The sequence below is a fragment of the Strigops habroptila genome, chromosome 2, assembly GCF_004027225.2.
Source record: "Strigops habroptila isolate Jane chromosome 2, bStrHab1.2.pri, whole genome shotgun sequence".
In the NCBI taxonomy this organism is placed as follows: Eukaryota; Metazoa; Chordata; class Aves; order Psittaciformes; family Psittacidae; genus Strigops; species Strigops habroptila.
In genome coordinates this window covers 79,668,616-79,690,891 of record NC_044278.2, presented here as the reverse complement: position 1 = coordinate 79,690,891, position 22,276 = coordinate 79,668,616, and the positions used below count along the sequence as shown (strand labels likewise).

The 22,276-nt window shown below is 40.2% G+C and overlaps 1 protein-coding gene across 1 annotated transcript; it reads right to left on the bottom strand.

Annotated features, from left to right (window-relative positions):
• Nucleotides 1–966: 966 nt before the first annotated feature.
• Nucleotides 967–21,793, bottom strand: OBI1 (ORC ubiquitin ligase 1). Its single transcript, XM_030476981.1, has 6 exons — nucleotides 21,614–21,793; nucleotides 16,341–16,476; nucleotides 15,251–15,342; nucleotides 13,317–13,565; nucleotides 10,792–10,880; nucleotides 967–3,284 (listed from the first exon to the last, which is right to left on the bottom strand). Exons 1-6 carry the CDS (start codon nucleotides 21,683–21,685, stop codon nucleotides 1,781–1,783), a joined length of 2,142 nt encoding a protein of 713 aa, XP_030332841.1. The 5' UTR covers nucleotides 21,686–21,793; the 3' UTR covers nucleotides 967–1,780.
• Nucleotides 21,794–22,276: the final 483 nt, after the last annotated feature.

Sequence of the window (22,276 nt, the reverse complement as noted above, 5' to 3'; positions counted from 1 at the left end):
TTTGAGAACCTCTTGCCTCTTCTCCCGAAGAGTTCAAACTAGGCATTTTTTGACTTGTGACTTTTGACTTATTAGTAAAACTAATTAAGTAAATCAAGTTAATCAAAACCAGCCCATGCCCAGATGGTTCTGCTATCTCCCTAATTTCTGAAAAATACATTAATATGGAATAACTAGATTTTTCTGTAAAGATTAAAATTCAAGTGGTATACTGAAGGCAGTACATGAAGGCACAATGCCATCCTTTCTGTCACCAGGAAAAGGTCCTTGCATGTATGGCTTGAATGATGATTTTTCGGTAAAGTTGTTTCTAAAGAAGTCCCAGCTTAGAATGAACACACCAATCACACAAATGTATGCACACAGTACAAGGTGAAATCTAGTTCTTCTTCAAACCACTTACAGGACTTCACTTTACAAAAGATGAGCCAGTCTATTGAGGTTTCCCAAGTGGCTATCACTCTTTTCCAAGGGACACAAAGCAGCATATGGATTTTTCATATCCTAACTATTGATGAAGCAAGGATGTCTGTTTCTAAGAAATGCCATCAGAGGCGTATATAGAAAGAAAAACCCACATCTTGCAATTAAATATGCCCTTAAAAAAAACTTAAACACAATAATGCAAAGAAACCAATTTTGCTCTGCTGTTTAATTAGGTCTCCTGCCTGTAGTAGGCCATCACATTATGTTGACCTATGCAATACTTTATGGAAGAGTCACCTCCAAAGAGGCCGAAAGCCATTTCCATCAACTGTATCGATGCTGACACTGGAATGGTAATATGTCTAACAAGGAGGAGGAAAGGAGATTTGATTTTTTCCTGTGAATAAGCTCACATCTGTGTTTTACAAAACTTACCTAGTTTCCAACTTACACACACACACACACACAAAAAAAAAAAAAAAGGTAAAAAGTTTTCCAATTCTTTTTTTCCTAATTCAATATTTGAGGCGACATCAAGGATTACTGTGCTTATAACATGTTTTATTCAATTCACATAGAAAAGCATGCAGTATTAATGTAAAATGGTACAGTATTAATGTAAAATGTTCAGTGCACATTAGGTAAACAAGTCATTAGCATACAAACCCATTTTTATGGTCTATACAGGCATACTAAGCACATTTAGAATAACAATGCTTTTTGGGAACTAAATTAAAAATTGTGCTTAACTTCAAAAGATACAAGCCATGTTTGCAGTGTTCATGAAGAGATGTTTTCTAACCGAAGTGCTGTAACCCTGAAAAGAAAGAGGCTGCTACCTTACACCCACATAAAACCAAGAGTTTCAGTACAGTACAGTGCTATGAAACAGTCCAAGCAGCAACATTTCCTCTGGGAGGCGAGTTTTATGACAAAAGTGACATTGTTTTACAGCAATTTCATGAATCCATAGGATATATAGCCAGTAGCTGCCTTACACGCACAACGCTATCTTTAGGAATGGGAAACGTAACCTTTAAAACAAATTCTTACAGAAATGATCTGGCAAGATCACTTGCAACTGTCCTGCTCAAGGGAGCCATTAGCTGTGTCCACAATTGGAAGATGATGTAATACGAAAACTTAAAATCCAAAACCCCATTCCCAAGTAAATAAAATGCCCAGCCAAAGAAAATAATCTGGAATGGTTCTTGCCTAGGAAAAAGCTTGTAATGGGCAAGGGACCGTACAGTTTTCACACAGATTGGATTGCAGGGAAGTCATTAAGTTCACGTGTAAATATTAAACATTGGCAAGTTGATGACTTTGAGTCAAGTTCAATTTCCAAGCAGAGTCAGTTTTTGGTGGTTTTCGATGGACTAGCACTGGAAAGGCTGCTTTGAATTTTCCTCTTGGTTGACTGACTGACATTTTTATTTTTCCTTTCAGCTATAAAGGAAGACACCCAAGGAGGATTAAGCTGACTGTGCAGCTCAGATGGCATCTTTAAAAAGCAGGAACCGAACTTTTGTTCCTCAAACAACCTTTGTGAGTTACTGAACAGTGAACTCTGGGAAAAGTCTCTTTGAAATGAACAGTTTGGAGGTTTGATATCACTAGCCACTGCGTTTTGGCCTGTGAACAGCGGAAAGTGGTCATTCATATCTAGCTCAGATGGGGAGAGCATGGAAAACACAGCACGTTTCCAGCCAGTTCTGTCAACTGCTGGATCGCTTGTCTCTGGACACTTCATACTCTGTTCCTCATTCATCTCTTCCAGTTTTTTCTCGGTTCCATTCAGAAGCTTAGAGCACTCTGTTGACTTTGAAGAACTATCAAGATCAGAGGACTTGAAATTATAGCATGGACTCTTGCTGTTGTCTGACTCGGACATCATTGAGTCCAACTCCGAAATTTTATCGAGGTAGGCAGCATCCATAGATGCCTCGCTGGAGGTTCTTGTGCGATTCATTTCAGAAGAGCAGAGGGTATGCAACCTCTTAGGTAAGCAAGAATTTGTTTTATCACTGGACTTTGCTGATGTCTCATCTGACTGACCAGCTACTGAATTTTGCTCTGACTCCTCGAAATCTAAGTTCTCAGCAAAATTTGTGGGGCAGGTCCCCCAAAACCCTGATTTTCCTGTAGTAAAACAGTTTAGCTTCTTTCCACTATTACAGCTGCTTGTGCTGTGTTCAGGAGAATCTTTGCTGCAATCATCTGAAGTATCACAAAACTCTTCAAATTTCAGTTTTCTCAGGAACGCTGATGGTTTCCTCACATTTTCTTTTCCATCAGGAGTGTTCAACTGAAGGCGACTGAGAGACAGAAAAGGAGTGCATGGTGGTGGAAGATCATAAAGTTCTTCATCCTTATATGGGGTACATTCCTCAATTTTATTCCACTGCTCTTCTAAGCAGGCATCCATACTTGTAGTATTTTCATCCAGGAGAACCCCATGACATCCTGGAAATAGTTCTTTCTCTGAGGCACACTGGGTATTTGAGCCATTTGAACCCTCTTGACTAGAAGAGCTTAAACTAGTTTCACCACTTGTCAGCTGTTCAAGACTGTCAGGACTTTGACTGGTAGTCAAAGATTTTTTTTCCTCAACTTGGGCTTTCAAACATGTTGCATCTTCACTGCTCTCAGCTCCTTTAGCATCTGTGGAAAGCGCTCTCTCACTAACAGCACTCACTGTCTGGGTTCCTTTGGCTGCATTTTTCAGCTGTAAAAGCTGACACTCAATTTCTTCTATGTATTTATCACTTCTTTCCAGTGCCTTTTTTAGACGGTTCATTTCACGTTCACTTTGTTCTACTTTGGACTGAAGTGCGGCTACTGTAAACCTACCAAACCTGCAAGAAATAAAAAAGAAAGAAAATATTAAGCTAGAAAAAGACATCCTTGTGGTGCTTTGTGAGCTCGTTTCAAGAAAGAATAAAGCTATTAAACACGGTGTTAATCTGAAAACAAAAGTCAAAACTTTGCTAGTTATGAAGAAAAAAATACTAAAAATCATCATATATAATGTACAGGTGGAGGTGAATACCTGAAAAGCCAAAATTAAACTATTAGTGGTAGTAAGGCAATAACAAGCACATTACCCTTCAAGGGGCTGGTTCTATCAATTCAATTCAAATATGCATGAAGAATTATCCCCTAAAACAATGATGAAGATTTATGATAACATTTGAACAGTGGTCCACATCTTGAAATATTTACATTCAATCATTTTCCTACAGTACAGCCGTGTTTTACAATACATTTCTTACACAATGTCACCTTGTCAAATATAAAATGCCAATATGAAATTCAGAAACTGCAATAGTCCTTTGAGGTGGTTTAAATAATTATGTAGACCATTTCAGTTATATTCCTGTTCGATATACAGCTTTTCCTCAGCCATCATGTGGATAGTACTTCCACTTGCTTGAGAGCTACTTGTTTTTTGAGCTTTAAAACTGCAACAATCTAATTTCTTGACTCCAATACAAAAAACCCTGCCACTGGTGGTTTGTGAAACTTGTGAGTTTGTGATGCTTCCAGCTTCAGCACATTTTCAACTGCCAAGATACGGACTTGCCTTCCCCCCATCCTTCACCAGCTTTCAAGAATGACCTTCCCCAGAGGGCAGGTGAAGGTTTCAGCTATATGCCCTGACTAATTCTAACCTGTCACTGACAGGTGGGCACCAGGGAATTCCCTGCTCCATCTGAGGCTTTCAATTTACTGAGAGAAAAAACAATTAAAGTTCTGGTATTATTAGGAAGGAGGGAAGGACCTACAGCCATCCTACAACTCTGACATGTAAAGTTTTATATCACAAAGAAAAGAAGTGACAACTCTTTATGTGGGCTTACACTAACCTCCACTTTCAGCTCCATGTTACAGCGTGAGTTTATACTTCACTCTTCCAGCACAAACACTGCCTGGAATTTCTACTGTTTCTTTGTCTGTCTATTCCTCCTTCAGAGTCACAGGGAACTCCCAATCCATTTGCCCCACTCCATTCCCCAAACCTCTTCGCAAAATGCTCTCACTGCAACCCTTAAGCCTTTGCTGCAGTGAGGTCTGAAGGTGGTGTGTCTGTGGCCTACGATTATGCTGGCAAAATATCCATGAATCTATGCAGGCATTTCCAGCAAGGAATCAAACTGTATTTTGTTTGCTTCTGAGCCCAAAGCAGTAGGAAACTGCTCTACGCTGACAATTACAACACAATTAAAGAGGCAGTCAGGGAAAGGAGTAAAGGGTATCATCAGCCCCAAACAAACTGGGCACATGTGACATATTTCACCATGCAATTGCTTCTGCATATTGAAAGGACTTTGGAGATTTTGGTGTAGATGGTTCAGTGGTGGGTAAGATTCACACAACAGTCTAAGTCAGTTCTTTCACAGCACTGCTATTAGACCACTTTTTAAATCAGATCAGCATATGCTTCACACAGTTTTGGTGTGTGCCACTCACTGCATTGGAGACATGGAATGGCAAGGTACAAGTTTTGTATTTAGAATAGGAGTGTTCACTTGGTAAGATTCTTTTTCCCCTAAAAAAAGCTGGCTGGAATGGGACTCTGTCAAGGCAAGGATCCCCCCACCTCTGCATTATCTCTACCCAATTACTTTCGTCTTCATAAAAATGAATACAAACCATTTTTCATTTGCTCATTCGATGGGTAACAAGTTTTCTCAACTGATTATAGCAGTTTCTCCATTTTTGGTTGCATGCAAGAGGGAAATGGGAGAAAAAGTGCACAGGACTTCCTCCCTCTCCTCCATGAAAATAGATAAAAGCAGAATCACAGACTGCTCCCGAATGAAATTGTATTTTCAGGGGAAGTGAGTTACAATGGAATAAGCATCCTCATATACAACACATTTTGGCTTACTCCCTCCTTCAGCAAAAGGAACTAAGGTTTTGGTTTAAGATACTGAAGGAGCTTCTGTAGCATAGCAGGGCACAAGCAAAACAATTCCTGCTTCCTAACGTAATCTGTAAGTATTTCTGTAACAGACCTGTTCACACAGCCTTACAGGAACAAACCCTACAATGCTTAATAAAGGATATAAAGATGATACAAAAATACAATTCAGCTTAAGTGAGAGATGGGGGAAAATGCTTATGTAAAATAAGTAAGATTTTCTGGAGTCTGCTCTAACAGACACTTTGACATAAAAATTAAACATGTTTACATTTATATGCATACCTGGCAATTCCTTTTTAATGGAAGAATGGTGTAATATGTTTATTTAATGCAAATAGCATTAGTGACAGCCTGAGACTTGCTTATGAGGAAGAAGCACTGTATTCTCAAGTGCAACTTTTATAACAAGTGTCCTCAGGTTAAAAAAATACAGTATGCTGTTCAAAGCCAAATAGCATCACTAATATGTTAATTGTTGCAGAGGGATGTGCTTGGGAATTCTGGTTTTCAGAAATGGAGCATATGACATACTGCTTACAAACAGTAACCTCTACAGTTAAGCACCAGAACAGTAGTGGCTTTCTATTCCTGCTTTGAGACTTGCATGCATTTATTTCCCAAATTTTCAAGGACATGGATACTTAAGACAGCTGTATTATAATGCATATATTTAAACCAATTACTTCAGAGGATGACATAGGTGTTTTAGTGACTGATATGGCAGGTCAGCAGACAGCTTAAGAGACATATATATTTTGGTTAAAGAAGCCAGAACCTTCCCCATCTCCCCAAACCAAACCATTGTTCTAAGAGATTCCCTCTTTTTTTCCCCTCAGATGTACACGGAGCTCTGCCATAGCCAAAAAGTTATGGTCTGATAACAACAATAATAGAATGCAGTACAGTTACATGAAAATAAATTAAAGTTTGACCTCACACTCTAGAATTATTTTTCCCCAAGTATATGTACCACTTCACACTTGGTAACAAGTTGATACATTCTTCACAAGAAGTTAAGGTATTCAGTATACACGTGGTAAAAGCACTTTTCGTATCCTCATGCCTGGATAATGTCTTTTGAGTGTTAGGGGTCTTGTTCTTTAGTTGTATCACTTAAACAATGAGTTTGTATCTCACTGCATTTGTTTCAAGTACATCTTTTCCATAGAAAACTGAAAGCTTTTCCACAGAAAGTAGTGGTCACTCATAAGTGAATAGAAAGACATTTCAGGTGGGGTTTGATCCTCCAACACAAACACCTAGTGACATTTTAGATAGCCTAAGGGCTTTTACATTACTGCTGGCCTACAGCTATCACTCCGTAATGGAATTTGGCTCCACTGAAAAAGTGGTTCTGGGTGTAGCCTACTACTGCTTTCCATCCTAAGTTGGCAGACTAAGTCGCCTGACAGAAGAAAGTGTAGAACGGCTTCTTCTTGAAGGAAGTAATAGAAACACTTGTTATAGCTATTTTTTTAAGCTTGTAAAACAAGAAGTTACTTGCTATAGCTATTCTTTTAAGCTTGTAAAAGAACAAGTTATTTTCAATGTAAGCAAATGCTGGCCAGTAAATTCCTTTTATCACACAGTTCAGAGTACAAACTAATCTGAAGATGCATGGCCTTCCTCATGAAATCTCAGCATCAGGGAAATCCACCTCCTTCAAATCACACGAGTAAGGCTAAGTTTTCCTGTTTGTTGGATAACTGCAGAACAGCAGGATTTGAACAGAACAGCCAAGTCAGGTACATTCTTTGTATGAGCATTTCCTTTCAGTTAGAGAATTGGGTGAATTCAGACAAATATGCAAAGCTTCTCAAAGCTTTTTAATATCTTTCAGTGAAGCTGCACTGGTCTTTCAGATAAGAAAGCCAGATTATATATACCCAAGATTGGTGAATAGTATAGGACAGAAACGATTACTTCAGAATTACTAAGAAAAAACCCCACCAAAACAAACAAACCAAACCACCAGAACACCCACAAAACCAAGGAGTGTGATCTGAATGTCCTTACCCACCTGCTTAAGGTTTAGCTCTTCATGTCTGGAATGGGTGCTTCCTCAGGATTGAATGTTATAACTCAAGAATCTAAAGCTGTTTTGAAGGCTAGTAGACAGCATTTTCTCCTATTTACTTTTAAGGCAACACTGCAGCTAGTCTTCGGAAATGGTCACTCCTCTGGGATAGCAAGCTTGTGAGGAGGTGAGAAAGTAGCCCAGGTTTCTATCAAGGAAGACAGCAGCATTCTTATCCCCTGCACCCAGGACAGTGGTTACTAGAAGTCTATTTTCAGACTCACTGAAATACAGATTGAATCAAGTAGTCTGGCATGAGTGGAAATATTCTAGTTAGATAAAAATTGAATGTTGTACAGAATGACCTGAAAAGTCAGCAGCCTTAGGTTTCAGTGTGCCAGTACCTGAAGTCACACATCTAGACAAGACAAACAGTAAATCTGAAGAAGGGGAAAAAACCCCACCCCCAACAACAACAAAACAACTCACAAAACCAGAGAAAAGAGATAACACAACTATTTTCTGCATGTTACACATAGTTTTTCATACTGGGATTTTAATTGGCAGAAGAAATTAAATATTTAGGGAAAAGACTCCTAGGAAGCCTAGAAGTCTAGTTCAAGCTAATTTGAATCTAACCATTCATAAAATACACTATACCCTGGAGTAGATGGACGTGCTAGTTATTTTCCTTCAGGTAAAAAGCCAACATCCCTTTGCCAAAAATGCTTTTAGATCCATGCTTTTAGATCCACTGTGCCTTGCCAATAGACCTAAGAGTTTTCTATTTTAAGTAGAGCTGGAAGTAATAGGGCTTTATCATCCTCTAAAACTTAAGTTTTAGAAGTTTTCCTGTTCTGCATCAGGAAAACGGAAGTCACTGAAAATTTCTCAGGAGAAAGGGCAAAGAAAGAGCAACCAATAACCTCCAAAGAATAAGTCTGATTTTCTGGAGAAATGGGAGACTAATGCAGGTCATTGGTAAGAACCAGAGCAAGAAACTTACCCCTATCTGCTTTTCAGACCTATGTCCCAACTATATAATGGTATGGTATTCTGGTGAAGGTCTACTCTTAAAAATGTTTCAGATAGAAAAGAAAGAAAAAAATCTAATCAATCAGCAGCATCAATTAAAAAATTGTGTAAAAATCCCTGACATGGCTGCATTGTCAATTTTATTGACATACATGACATTTTCCAGCAGGTTTTAATGGATATGAACAAAGAAAAATAACTCAAGACTATGATAAAAGGAAAATCTTTTATTGACCACTGAAGAAGGGCAATTATATTTTTCCTATGATGTCAGAAGTAGAGTCTGTGTTACAAAGGAATCATTCACCTGCCATCAGCATTTCCTTTGCTGTAAAGCAAAGTTTACTAAAATAATTTAGGTTGTGATACTTAGCTTCAGTGTCATTATGCACAAAATGAACTACATTTGGGGTAAGAGAACTGAATACTGACAAAACCTTTCAAAACTGATCTGATACAAGTTTTAGTTACCCAGCCAGTTGTTTAAGTATGAATCTATACCTGCAAATCTGAAGCTGAGAAACATATGACAAATGAAACAATGGTAGTGACACTAAATTACAAAGATCCAGTTCAGTAGCTATTTAAAACTGCACTAGAGAGCAATTCTTTTCCCAAAAATTACCTTCTGAACAATTCTGAATAAAGTACACTGAAACAACTGTACTGGCAAATCAAATGTACCTGCATGGAAAAGTTTAGTTATAGTGACACTGTCACGTTCTGATGCTTATGCCTTCAATTTTGATTTCATAAGGTAAGAAAACATTTATTGCAACCCCTGTTCAGAGTGTGAAGCCTAGTTGAAAGACCTTTTAGGTATTATCAAAGTTTGCCATCAGAACTGGAAGAACATTTAAAAAATATCTTGATATTAGGTCTGGTCTAGATTTTGACCAGACTAATGATTACAGGGATGAAAGTTGATTTATAAAATCTGTTAACAACACTAAGATGGCAGAGACTTCCTACAATTCAGAAGAATTGTTTTAAGCTTGAGGAGTGCATTAAAACTGTCCAATTCTAACATTTGCCATATCTGTGCTTCTAAAGACTAAAGTGACTGGCTAGTGTTTTAGGCCATACTGGCAAAAGATGGGAAAATAATCAGCTTGCAACAAAACTAGTTCTTCACACCCCCTCCCCTCTGATATATAATTTTTCTGAACAACAGGATAGTAAATTTAGAAGAAACAAAATTCCCTCCACTGGGGAGTTTACCTGACATCAGTAAAGTAAAAATCAAGTTAGATTACCTGGTCTCTTCTTTTCTAGGATGTATTTAGTTACATCTATTTACTTTTCAAGTTTGCTATCCTTGCCAACTCACTCTTGAACCTTATGGAAAAAGACATTCCATGCCACTAATGCCCTCTCCATTACCAAGACCTTAAACAGGGCTCTATCTCCCTTATTAGAGTACTTCAGGGCAGAATGTACTTTTATGCATTCAACAGCATAGCACAAGGATCATGCATCTTCTTCCCTGTGATCTCAAATGACAAGCAGTCTGGCAAGCAAGGTCTCTGTAAGGATGAATTTCATCTTTCAGCAAGTGAGTTATGAACTAGAACAAAATCCAGAGAGCTCTCTTCTGACATTACACAGGCGCCCCCAACCCCCTCCTCAAAAGCACCATATAAACCTTCGGCCAATGCTGCTCTTAGCTTTCTAAGTTCTAAACCAATGAGAGAAGAAAAGGTAGAAAACCAGAGAAAGAAAGGAACACAACTTAAAAACATGAACACGTTGCTTCACAAAGTACCTCCAAAGTACAGCAAAGTTTCTGCTTTTTGAGGTCGTTGTTACTGATGTTTTAACTGTTTAACAGTGTTAAACACAGGTGTCCACTCTGGGAATGATGTTCTCATGCTGCAGAAGCTCGATTCTACACATCCTGCCCAGACACAAAGCTACCAGGGAATTCCCTTGAACAGGGAGCTTAAGTCTACAGAACAAACCCTGAAGGCAGCAAAAGGAAGAACAAACCAAACCCAAATGCAAAAAACCAGAACATCTGCACTTAGTAACAGACCTTCTACTTTGACCTTATACTACACTTGGAAATTCCCCAAAACCAAAAATAACTGTAGAATTCGACTGATAAATCTAGTCCTTCAATATTGGCCAGATAACACAAGGAATAACACTTGTAGTCATGTCATACTCCTTCACTGTAGACTTGCTGCTACTCTGTAAGATGCATTTGTCACCCACTTGCTGCTATTCTGTAAGTTACATTTGTCACCCAAGTCTATGAGGGTAAAAATTCCAAAATCCACATATGCAACACCATGTATACCACCACAGTTTCAGGTTAAAGTCCTACAATAGTTAAACAGTCTATAAATAAAATATGGTAGCTTTTAAAATATTCACATACTTTTGGGGTGATCTATTATCGACTTCAGCTTTTAGTCGCAAATTCTCTCTCAAAAGGCTATTGTTTTCTGTGCTCAGTTTCTTATTTGCCTAAGGAGAAGAAAAGGGAAAAAAAATAAGTATACAGTAAACCAGAAATTACTTCTAATATTTATAGGACAAGCTGTTTCTCCTTTTTAAAGAGACAGAACTAGAAATGTGAAGGCAGGAAACAGCCTTCAGACAGGGATACCACTTAAAAATCATCATGGGAAATGGCTTGCAAAACTGAAGAGTGAACAGGCATTTTTTATTTATATTCCCAAAATACATTGCAAGTGTCCTATCTAGGGAAATAAATACAGCTATGTTAGTTAGCACAGAAAGTCATTAAGGAGATGTACTAATGGCAATTCCATGTTGTTTTTTCCACGTGACTAAATACATTAAGTACATTAACATTACAATGTGCAGGGTTCAGCAAAACTAATGTTGAACAGCTTCCCCCATTCCAAATTAGAGTAAGATTACTTTGTGTTTTTTGGCTTGTTTTTAAAGCATAGTTATCCTGTGGATGTAAATCCATTACGACAAGCTATTTGCAGTCTTTCTTCACTTTCTTCCAGGATGTTGTGATTAAGACTCCTGACACACAACCCTTCTTACTCCTTGAATTGAGGTCAATTCCTTCTTCTCAGTTAAGCAGACACCCTTAACAAGACACTTCATATAAACAGAAATTTTCTTGCCTCTGTTTTACAGAACAATCAATGCCACTATCCTAACAAGTAGAAAGAAGGACCCGTGCAACTGGGCTCAGGAGTGAAATGTACTTTTTCAGAAGCATCGAACAGTGCAAGAAGAGAGGCAGAAAACCTTAAATGCTTATACAGATAGCGCCATCAACCTCTCCAAGTGAGGCGGAGAGTGGGGAGGGTAGGGGGAATGGAGCAAGAAAAGAATGAACCCAAAACAAAACACCACCACCCTCAACACCACAATATTCCTAGGGGCAGATAGAGTAAATAGAGACTTTTGGTAAAGAAGGACTGGGAAGGGTGAGCCCAGGGCTTGGGTGCGTGACATGTCAACCATTTGGTATTTAAAAAATAAAAGCACAAAAAACTGTCCTGAAAGCAATGAGTAAGAATCCAGGATACCTCTGCTCCAAAAGAGCATGAAACCATTTGACAGCATGGACAAGACCTTTCTCCCTTTCCAGAGACACAGTTTCCCCAGCCTCACAATCTAATAGAAAATTGCATGACTTGCATAGAGTTGGTGGGTAGGGCAATCACCTGGCACATGACAAGGCAGGACGGAACCTCTTTGGTGTCCTTCTTCCTGAGAGTGCTCTACTCTCCAAACCTGTAACCTGCAAGGGATCCCCACTTGCAGCACAACATGTAGATCAACGAGTTCATGTAACTCCATTATTTATGAGTGTACTTTGTCTAGTATTTCTACTACTGGGTTCGTATCACCACTTCCATACTTGTTACGACTCCACTCTGTAATAATGCCTACTTTGGGAGTCTCTGCTCTAGGACATTAAATGATAAAGGTGACTGCTATTTCTTGACTCAGTCTGGTTTTAGACCCTGTCTCACTGGGAAGATATGGGTGGTTGAAGCTCCTGGGTCATGTACTTTAGGGGATAAGGTTTCTGGTTCCAGGTTGAGTGTATATGGGAAAGAGGTCTCGCTGTTGTGACTAAACAGCTCTTGCTTTTCAAACAAACAAACAGAGTCCTCCAACACATAATGCTTCAGTTTTGCGGAGGCAACTCAAGATTGTTAATAGAAGAAATAAAGGCAGCATCTTGAATAAATGCAAGTCCAGTTCTTTCTACCTTGCCGTTCAAATTAAGTCTTGAAATGTCACTCTTCTTCAATGTTTGAGGCGATCCTTCTTGTGACCGCAGGTAGATTTTGCAAGATATTTTTGTTTAGACATATTTTTACATGACTAATTCCTGCATCAATCCTTCTGCAGTATCAGGTTTTCTCCTGTATTACATCCAAGATGTATAAAAAAGCCGCAGGTTTCCAGTAAAGGATCTTCTGGTCATAAAATGCTGAAGCTTGTCTATTTTCGGTCAAAGGGTCAAGTTACTCTGTCTCAGCAAATTGCACCAAAAATATTGGTTAGCAGGGAGGGCAATAGTGCAAAATCTGCCTCAGCCAACTGTACTGTGTTTGGCCACTGAATGTTGTAAAATAGATATATTATATAGATTATTGCAAGCCTGAAAAATCTGGTCATCAATACTGGTGACAAGTGCTACTATAATGCAATTACCCAGCCACAGAGTGACAGAGGAGTTGAAGAAGAGTCACACACAAGACTCACTAGAACAAGCAATAACATCTGACACTTGTGAAGGCTTTATGGAAATACTACGATACACCAACAGTCACTGGAATTCAATTTTTAACTCTTTCTTCTGGATCTATGAAGTACCCAAAGGTCATGCTAGTTCTCACTCCTGTTTAAGTAACACAAAACAGTTATACTACAAGGTAGCTGAAGAAATGTATTTATTACCTCCTTTAGCTTTTCCATGTTATCCATCACTTTTTCATACATATCATTGGCAGCTTTCAGCTTTTTGCTCCATTCCTCTGGGATTTCTGGGCCACTGGTACTTGCTTCATTTGCTGACTGGCTAGTTTCCTCATTTTGGCACGACAAAGCTGATGCCGTAGGATCCAGAAGAGATTTCAGCTGTGTCTGTAAACTGAGATTTTTACCTCTCAGATCTTCCACTTCTTTTTGCAGGGATTCTATTTCATCCTAACGGTGTCAGAAATTCACAGGAATTAAAATAATGCACGAGATTAATTAAATAATACTGGCAAGTTCCCACAGCACTTCAGAAACACGGGTTCTGGCAAGCCCAGATGCACGCCTTCACTCACACATATATCTAAGTATGTTTATGTATTGTGCTTTAGGCAGGATTTTAATCAACCTGCACACTCAAGCATAGTGAAGGCTTTAGTGAAGGGAATCCTTTGACTACATAAAGGACCCTGAACAAACCGTCGGGGAGACCAAAAGCTTCAAAGCATTCAGCAACATGAATCTATTATTAGGGCACTCTGTGGGAGGATTTCCTGTATTAAGAGTGTTCTTAAGGTCGTCTTCTGCTGACTCATTTGCTGTTATTTGAGAATATTTCTCATATCATTCTGAAACATCACATGTTCGGATGCTGAAAGCCTCAAGATTCAAAATGGACAGAACAATGTCTGGAAGAGGCTGCTCCAGCTATGCTAAAGTAGTAACATCTTAGGAAAGACTCTCAAAATGCAAAGAACAAAGCTCTTAGCCATATCGTTCTGAAGCCACAGAGAAGCTTCAAAAGCCTGTTGTTAAAGGGATAAAAGAAAGAATTTATCCTGAAAACATGTCTTCTACACTGTTCATGAACTTAAATATTGAAGTTGTGCAAAGTCAGATTACTAAAGGAGGCCATATACAGCATTTACATAAATCCCAGGCATATTTGCATGAACAACCAGGCTTCCCCACCACCATTACCACCAGCAGGAGAACAATCATTTTAAATTTAGGGGTTTTGAAGAGATTTATGTTATCCTATGCTTATCTGTGTGATTTTGGAGTTGATTCAATAGAAAGACATGAAAGCTCCTTTTCCTGACTCCTCTTTTCATAGAGGGTGAAAGAAGTTGAGCTATAGGCAATCTTGTCATGAAAGATAGCCCTTATTTCCCCAGTGTAAGGATATATACAGTGTCCGTTTCCTTTCTCCCATTCTCCGCCCTGAGACAGGTTTCCTTACAAAATATGGGATGTCTTCACATTGCTGCTACTAAGGAAACAACAGATGAGAAAATAAACTAAATATATTCCTTATTAACATCTTTTCACCTTGTTCCTAAGAGAATATCTTTTCCATCAGGAGAGTGAAGATAAACTTTCAAGCAGTCACTTCAGGAAACAAAAAAGCAACAATGATAAAAATTAACCTACATCAGAAGGTTACAGTGGGCAATATTCTTTAAGAAGGAATTTAGTATCCCTGAGCAACAGGGAATTACTTCAGGAAATGTTCGCATTTGTATCGAAGACAAAACAAAAAGCCCTCAACGCCCAATCTGCATAAAGAAAACCATCCCATACCACCTGGCAGTGGAATTCCCACAAAACTGTATCGTTGGCTGTGCCTGGCTACCTATAGCATGTAAAGAATAACATCATGTCTTCAGCAAGACCCCTTCAAGCACCAGCAAATGCTCTCTCATAACCTTAGCCAGAAGCCAGGATTTTAATGCAGCCAAGTTTCATGTAATTATTGCATGTCTTAATTAAAAATTACGGGACTTTATTATTTATTAAATTAAATAATTTATTAAATTAATAACAACGGGACTCAAAGCAAAAGGACCAGTTGTATGCAGTAACTTAACAGCTGCAGTTCATCTGGAAAGTCACAACACTCCCCATGTCCTTACCTCATATTCTTTGTGGAGCAATTCAAGCCTTGTTTTACGTAGGTGTTTTCTGACTGTCGGGCTAAAGACAGGATCACTTTCACTTGTTCCTCCTAAAGCAGCAAAGGATGAAAGAAACACTAGTATTGTTTATTTTTCAGTCAATTGAACACTAGGGATGCACTTTACAGCGCTTTTCGTATTATCAACTACAAATACAGGTAACATTGGACCAATCTACAACCATGGAAGATTTAAAGGAATTTCATTTTCAGAACAGGTTAAATGGGAGTATCTACTAGTGATGTTTGGAAGTCAAAATCCTGCCTCACAGCAGACAACTTTTGAATTTTTTAACTTTGTATTTTCCTTGACAGAATCCTGTCTTATTAAAGACCATCTATTAAAACAGAGCTAAGAGGGAGGAGTGGGTTGGGGAAATCAAGCATATATTTAATTTGTACAAGACAGAGTGAGTTTCTAAAGTGAGGCTGTTCATACATATTTTTCTCTCAGAACCAAATGACAGAGCTGACATTTTATGCCAAATAAAGATCGCAATATTTCCTAGCTCTGGGGAAGTTCAGGTCCTCAGTCAGGTGTTGCAGCTTTGTCTTATTTCTGTGCTAAGAGACATTTTCTCATAAATAAAGCACAAGGGAGGAAATGCTGAACAAAACAAAGTAAATAAAAAAATAAAAAGAAAAAAGACCATATACTCAAGATTCTGGATTTAAGTACATTATTTCTCAGCTAAATGCTGTTCTTTTAGGTCGCCAGGTTGCAAAGCATAGGTAGAGTACTTCAAGCAAGAGGCATGGATGGTTGGTTTTTTTTTTTTTCCTCACTGTCCAACCAAGATTTAAAAAGCAGTCATCAAAGCCATGGGGCACTTGATGCCTTTGAATTATCTAGCCATTAATATACACGTCATCTTTGGAGTTTTTATCTTGTAGCTATTATGTATGCTTCTGGAAAGATTTCAAGTCAGTAGCTGCTGGTAAAAAACACACAGCAGAAAAAAAAAATACCCAGATATTTTTGGACTCAAAAGAATCTCCTCCGGCAGTAAATACCAGAAAGTTATTTCAAAGCCTAGAGTCATCCTTACCTATAATTTCCTTGCAAGGATTTTCAGGCGTGATGGGAATCCTGCAAGCTGGGCACTGATGATTGTTCTTCAGCCACACTTCAATACAAATAGAACAGAATACATGGCTGTTGACACAGATGACTGGGTGACGCACCTTTTGGTATTAAGAGGGGAAAAAACGAAAACAAACAGAAAGACACTATGAATACTTTAACACTCTTTCAGGTAACAGAATATGAAAATACACCACTCCATCACTCAGCGAAAGTCTGGTCTTGCAGGAAAGCGACACTTGTTTCACAGGGCGAGCTAGGAGTGACCTCCTGACTCACACCACCAAACTTCCCTACTATCGAAGGCACCAAATGTATAACAGTTTTTGCAAAACTAAGGTCTTTGATTTCAAGAGCTCATTAATATACAGTATGACAGGCACCCTTCCCTTCACTCCACAACCTCCAGGAACTGCAGCCAACCACTCTAAGGAAATGCATTTGCCTCCCGAGGTAGAAGGAGACCAAAAGACATGCATTAACCAATTTCCAAAAGTGAGGCAAAGAGGGATTGCTCCTGGCAACAACCAGCGCTTTGCCTTGGAAGAGGTGTCACTGAAACAGGTAGTATTACAGATTAGCCTGCACATAATCGGCTTCATGGAAATCAGCTTTGAAAAGGGTAAGGGCCAAAACCACAGAGCAGAAACATGAACCAGCAATCACTAATTCAAGCCTCCTGCTAGATATGCATTGCTACTAAATAAGTCATTACCCAAGAACGGGGCAGCTAACTGAAGGATTAAATATTCCAATCAGACACAGATCCTTCCAAGAAGCTTTCCCTCCCCTTCTCTTCCAAAACAGAAGAGTAAACAAACTTTTAGAAAATATTAATGACAATGCATTATTCTCTCTTGTCATTTAACTATAAACCCTGTTTGAAAGTAAGTATAAACCCTGTTTGAAAGTAAGTATAAACCCTGTTTGAAAGTAAGTATAAACCCTGTTTGAAAGTAAGTATGCATACAGGGACCAAATATGATACAGAGGAAAAAAGGCTTTCCTCTCTATCTATGCTTTATTGCAGCTTCTGTTACAGCTTACTGTAATACACACTCTCAAATCTCTTAAGACTTAACACTAGTATCTATGTTAGGGGTCTTAGAAATAATTATTTGGTTTTCCTCCACCCCTGTCTTTGTCTAAGAAATGTGCTTTGAGACACAGAAATATCAGTTTTTATTACTTTAGATTCTACTGTGTTGCACTTAAAGCCCAAGTTCAAGAGAATCCGTTCAATTTTAAAAGAAGTCCTCATCATACCCAAGATCTTCCTCTTTCATTTTATTAGTAAAGCAGTCAAACTAAAAAGGAAAAATAAAATGCTGGCAGGAAGAAGCAAGCAACTGGAAAGGATAGCTGATAACCACTTGGGAAAACAGATTAGATGTGTCCTGTAGTAATCATACCCATATCATCAGGGTTGCACAAGTTAAAACCCAACCATTTTACCACTGAAATACACATGGATCTGAATCAAGGCCAAGATCTACCAGCTTGTTCTCCAATTTACTATTTATGCCTCTGTCTCATTACACGATTCACAACGTTTTTAAAACCTCCCATATAACAGTCCTGGGAGCCAAAGGATTTGCCTATACACAAACAGAAACTCAAGTTACCAAAGGTGTGAATAGAGAGAGACTAAGCAATTTCTCCAAGTGTCTGCACACTTTCACCTCCAATTAAGGTGGCTTTTTTTACGATTAATGCAAGCATTAGCACACCAATGCTTTGCAAATGTATAAATATTACAATTTCAATTACATATATAATAAAATCTTGTTACTGACTGCTTTTCTTTGCCAGAAAAGAGCATTCTCTAGCTTTCCCAGCAGCAGCTACAAGGAAAAAAGCCCCAACTTTTACTCTAGCTATACCTCTTTCTGACTCAGAAACAGCCTGAGAATAGTTATACGGATGGCGATGATAGGATACAGAGCAAAATAATGCAAAATAATCCAAACAGGAAAAGACATTTCAGGAGTGCAGATCTCCCCCCTGGGGAGCAAGACCCTCAATTACCCCAAAACTGACATGGAAGCACACTTCCTGCAAGTGAATGATTACTCCATATCTCTAGCAAAACAGTAAGTCACATTCATTACTCTCCAGGGTACAGTGCTTCTGATTTACACACCTTTATAAGTTTCATTTCAGGGCTGAGGTTTATACTTTTGTTGTCTCAGGACCCACACAAAGCAAACCACACAGCAACAGCAGAAGCTGCTATTGAAATGTCACACAATGGCTGAGGGTGCTGCTGCCCTTCACTGAGTCCCTGAGCCACCGACTGTGACAAGCCCAGGAGGTGGAGGATTGCGACATACTCATTACTAAAAAAGCATTTCCCTTGAATTACAGCATAGTTTCAGTTCCTTTTATCAACCATAATGTCTAGAAAGACTACAGCTTACTTGAGAAGTCTTGATCAGCTAGGTGGTTTTGAGCTATTTCCTAATTCCCCCCTCCGAACCCCCCAAGCAATTCCTATGCAGATCAAAATCACATCCTATACACATCTATGCTGCCTTGAAGGCACTTCTGGACCTTCAAGCAGCATTAATTGGAGGAGCAGGCGCATGTTCAAGCAGGCACACAGGTATCAGTGAATGCATCCCCAGACATCCTAAGGGTTTCAACACACACAAAATTGTGTGCTGAAGCCCAAGCAAACTGTCAACACCCAAACCAACAGAAGAGACCTTCAGTCTTCCTACGACAAGTGAACCTAACAGCCTGATGCAGGTGGCTTCTGATCTGCTTGCTAATTATGAATATAGACGTTATAGAAGATAGTCCAGACTGTGTTAAAAGAACATTCAGGTAACAAACATGAAATTTATCCAGGCAATTAACTCTGATTATAAATGGTTATTTGCACATCTTGGCAATATACTTTACAACACTGCTCACACTAACAAAATGGGCTAACACTCCCCCCTTCCCCCCAAGATTTCTGCTTCATTAAAAACAATGAGTGGTTGACATTATTGAGTGAGTTTCTCTTCAATATCTCTTTTTATCCCCTCACCATTAAGAGCAGTGAATAGTTCCTACTTTGCAGTCAGTTCTTTGCAAATTTTGCAGGGATAGAAAGAAGTACATTTTGACTCTTCATCAGGGACTGTAGTGACAGGACAAGGGGTAATGGGTTTAAACTTAAACAGGGGAAGTTCAGGTTAGACGTAAGGAAGAAGTTCTTTACTGTGAGCGTGGTGAGGCACTGGAATGGGTTGCTCAAAGCGGTAAATGCTCCATTGCTGGCAGTGTTCAAGGCCACGTTGGACAGCATCTTGGGCAACATGGTCTAGGGTGAGGTGTCCCTGCCCATGGCAGGGGGGTTGGAACTAGATGATGTTAAGGTCCTTTCTAACCCTAACCATTCTATGATTCTATGACTCTAGGTTGGTCCTCCTACTCAATTTGAAGCCTGTGCTACAAATCACACAAATATTAGAATATGTCAACCCTCCACAACACTTTCTGCTCCCCCTACAAGACAGGACAAAACCAGCAAGATTTTTCCCTTAATTTAAACTAAATACATTTTTTTTTCCTCTAACCTTACTCTTGCGAAGAGCTTTCTCTGATGAAGTTTTTCAATGAAGTTCCAAACTAGAGACAAAGATACATATTAAAAAAACCCAGCAGCCAGAACTGTCAATTTTGGCAAAATTTAAACAACTTAATGCATCTAAAAACGAAAGCATTCAAATACTTTATCACAGATATCACCAGCAGATTCACTTACATAATGCTAATATATTACCTTAATACAACATACCAAATAAGTAGAGCATGGAAATCTCTTCCAGTACAAATTCAGGAACACCTATTCCTGGCCAACTTCAGAAGATAAGTGGAAGTGTGAAACAGTGGCTTAAAATAATCCAGTGGCTTTATAGCAAAATATGAGTGAATACCTAACGAATCTATCAAATGTTTAGATTAGAAAGTCACTAGGATCAGATTCAAATAGCAAATGCATTGTCAGTATAATTTTACTCTCCTCTTTTTCAAGAGTGTCCACTCTGTATTACAGATACAGTAAATTTGTGTTCTTCCCCCCTTTTTCAGTAAACAGATAAATAGAAAATGATAGGTAACAGGACCACAGCCAGGAGGTCTTGCTCAGTTTCCAGAGAAAAGCCACAAAATGACAAAACATGGTAACTCTTTCTCAGAGTTAAGATAGTTGAGAAAACAGAGATGTCCAGTGACTTTCACTACCAGCACTACACATACTATAGATATATATATATCAAATGTGTCCATTTGTTATCTTTCCAGCAGAAAAGGCCTGGGAGTAAAGGCCACGTGAGATAGAAAGTAACCGGACAGTAAATGCCAGAATACAAACATAAAAGGATATTTCTTCCCTTATCACTGTTGTGGTTTAAGAGGTTTGCTTTGTCCTGGAGAGCAAGGAAATAAGTTTAAAAAAAAAAAAAAAAAAAAAGAACAAAAAAAACCGAGTAGTGGGGAATGAGCAAAGAATTTGAGAAGCAATTAGTGATAGCTATGAAATGAGCTCCAGGGCTTTTAGAGAATAACAGACTAATAAGAGCCCTCCACTTCCCAAGGGAGAAGAGAAAGGGGCCGAGAAAGGGTCAGAAAGAGGAAACGGAAACTTTCTCCAGACCGTTGCAGTTTTGCTCAATGCTTTTTAAATCCACTTGGTCACACATCTCCTCTTTGTTCCACTTGTCCTCTACCACACAGCACCACGCTCAAATACAAACACACATAGCATTTTAAGAGATTATCCTACTGATACCGGAACTAAAAAAAAAGCCAACCCCAAAACCTTCACCCTGGAGCCATGCACCCACGTTTCGGCACGGAGGGGACTTCGTGGCTCCTAGCCCCTTCTTAACAGCCGCCAGGAGGTGGGGGAGACGCGCTTCCACCTACCCCAACGCTGGCAATAAATCTCGCCCGCAGCCGGGAACAGCCCCCCCGGGGGGAGGGATTCCCTTCTCCCGGAGCCTGGGACCCTCAACACCCGAGGAGAGGAGACTCCTCCTTGGAGAAGGGACTGCACACCCCAACTCTCTTCCCAACACGGAGCCGCCAGCTCTCAAAAGAGACAAACCCAGAATGGTCAGTGCTGCGGGCCGCACGGCGGGGCGCTCCGAGCAGCCGCCGTCCGTACGCCCGCCCTCCCCGTACCCACCACCGGGCCGCTCCGAGGCGGGGGCTCAGGGGGAAAGGCAGCGGCGCCGCCGTTACCTTCCCCAGGCAGATGTGGCAGGTGATGGGCAGCGTGAGAGACAGCGTGACGCTCGGCCCCTGCTGTGCCATCGCAGCAGCCCGGCCTGGCCGGGCGCGGCCCGGCGCAGCCAGCACGGAAGTCCCGCAGGCAGCAGCTGCAGCAGCAGCGGCCCCCCACCGGCCCCGCTACGGCAAGCCGCCGAGGCCAAGCCGCCGCCCGGCGTAGGGAAGGCGGTGCGCGCTTTTGCAGCGCTCCCCTGGAGGGCGGGCGGGAGCCGCGGCCCCCTCACGGCTCTATGCGCTGCCGGCCGCTGCTAAGGGCCCAGCCACGGGGCAGGTTGGGGCTCGACGTGCCCGCCGGGGAAAGGCAGGGGCGGGCCGGGGTCGGAGGCCCGCGGTGCCGGGGAGGTGGCCTGGGGGTCCCGCGGAGGTTTTGGTCTGCGCGTGGCCTTCCTGAGGGAAACCACGGCACCCTTGCAGGAGGAGGCTGGCGCAGTTACAAGAGCTCTCGTTTCCCCTTATAAACCTATCCCTTGTTCAGGTTTCGCTGTGCTGAATTAAATAAAGCAGCTGTTTTAATCCTGTTAATTCCTCTGAGCTTTCCTCTGTGCTTTTCCACATGTCCCCCCTTTTTTTTGTCGTAATCCAGAACACTACAAATGGGAACGTGTTCCAGAGAAA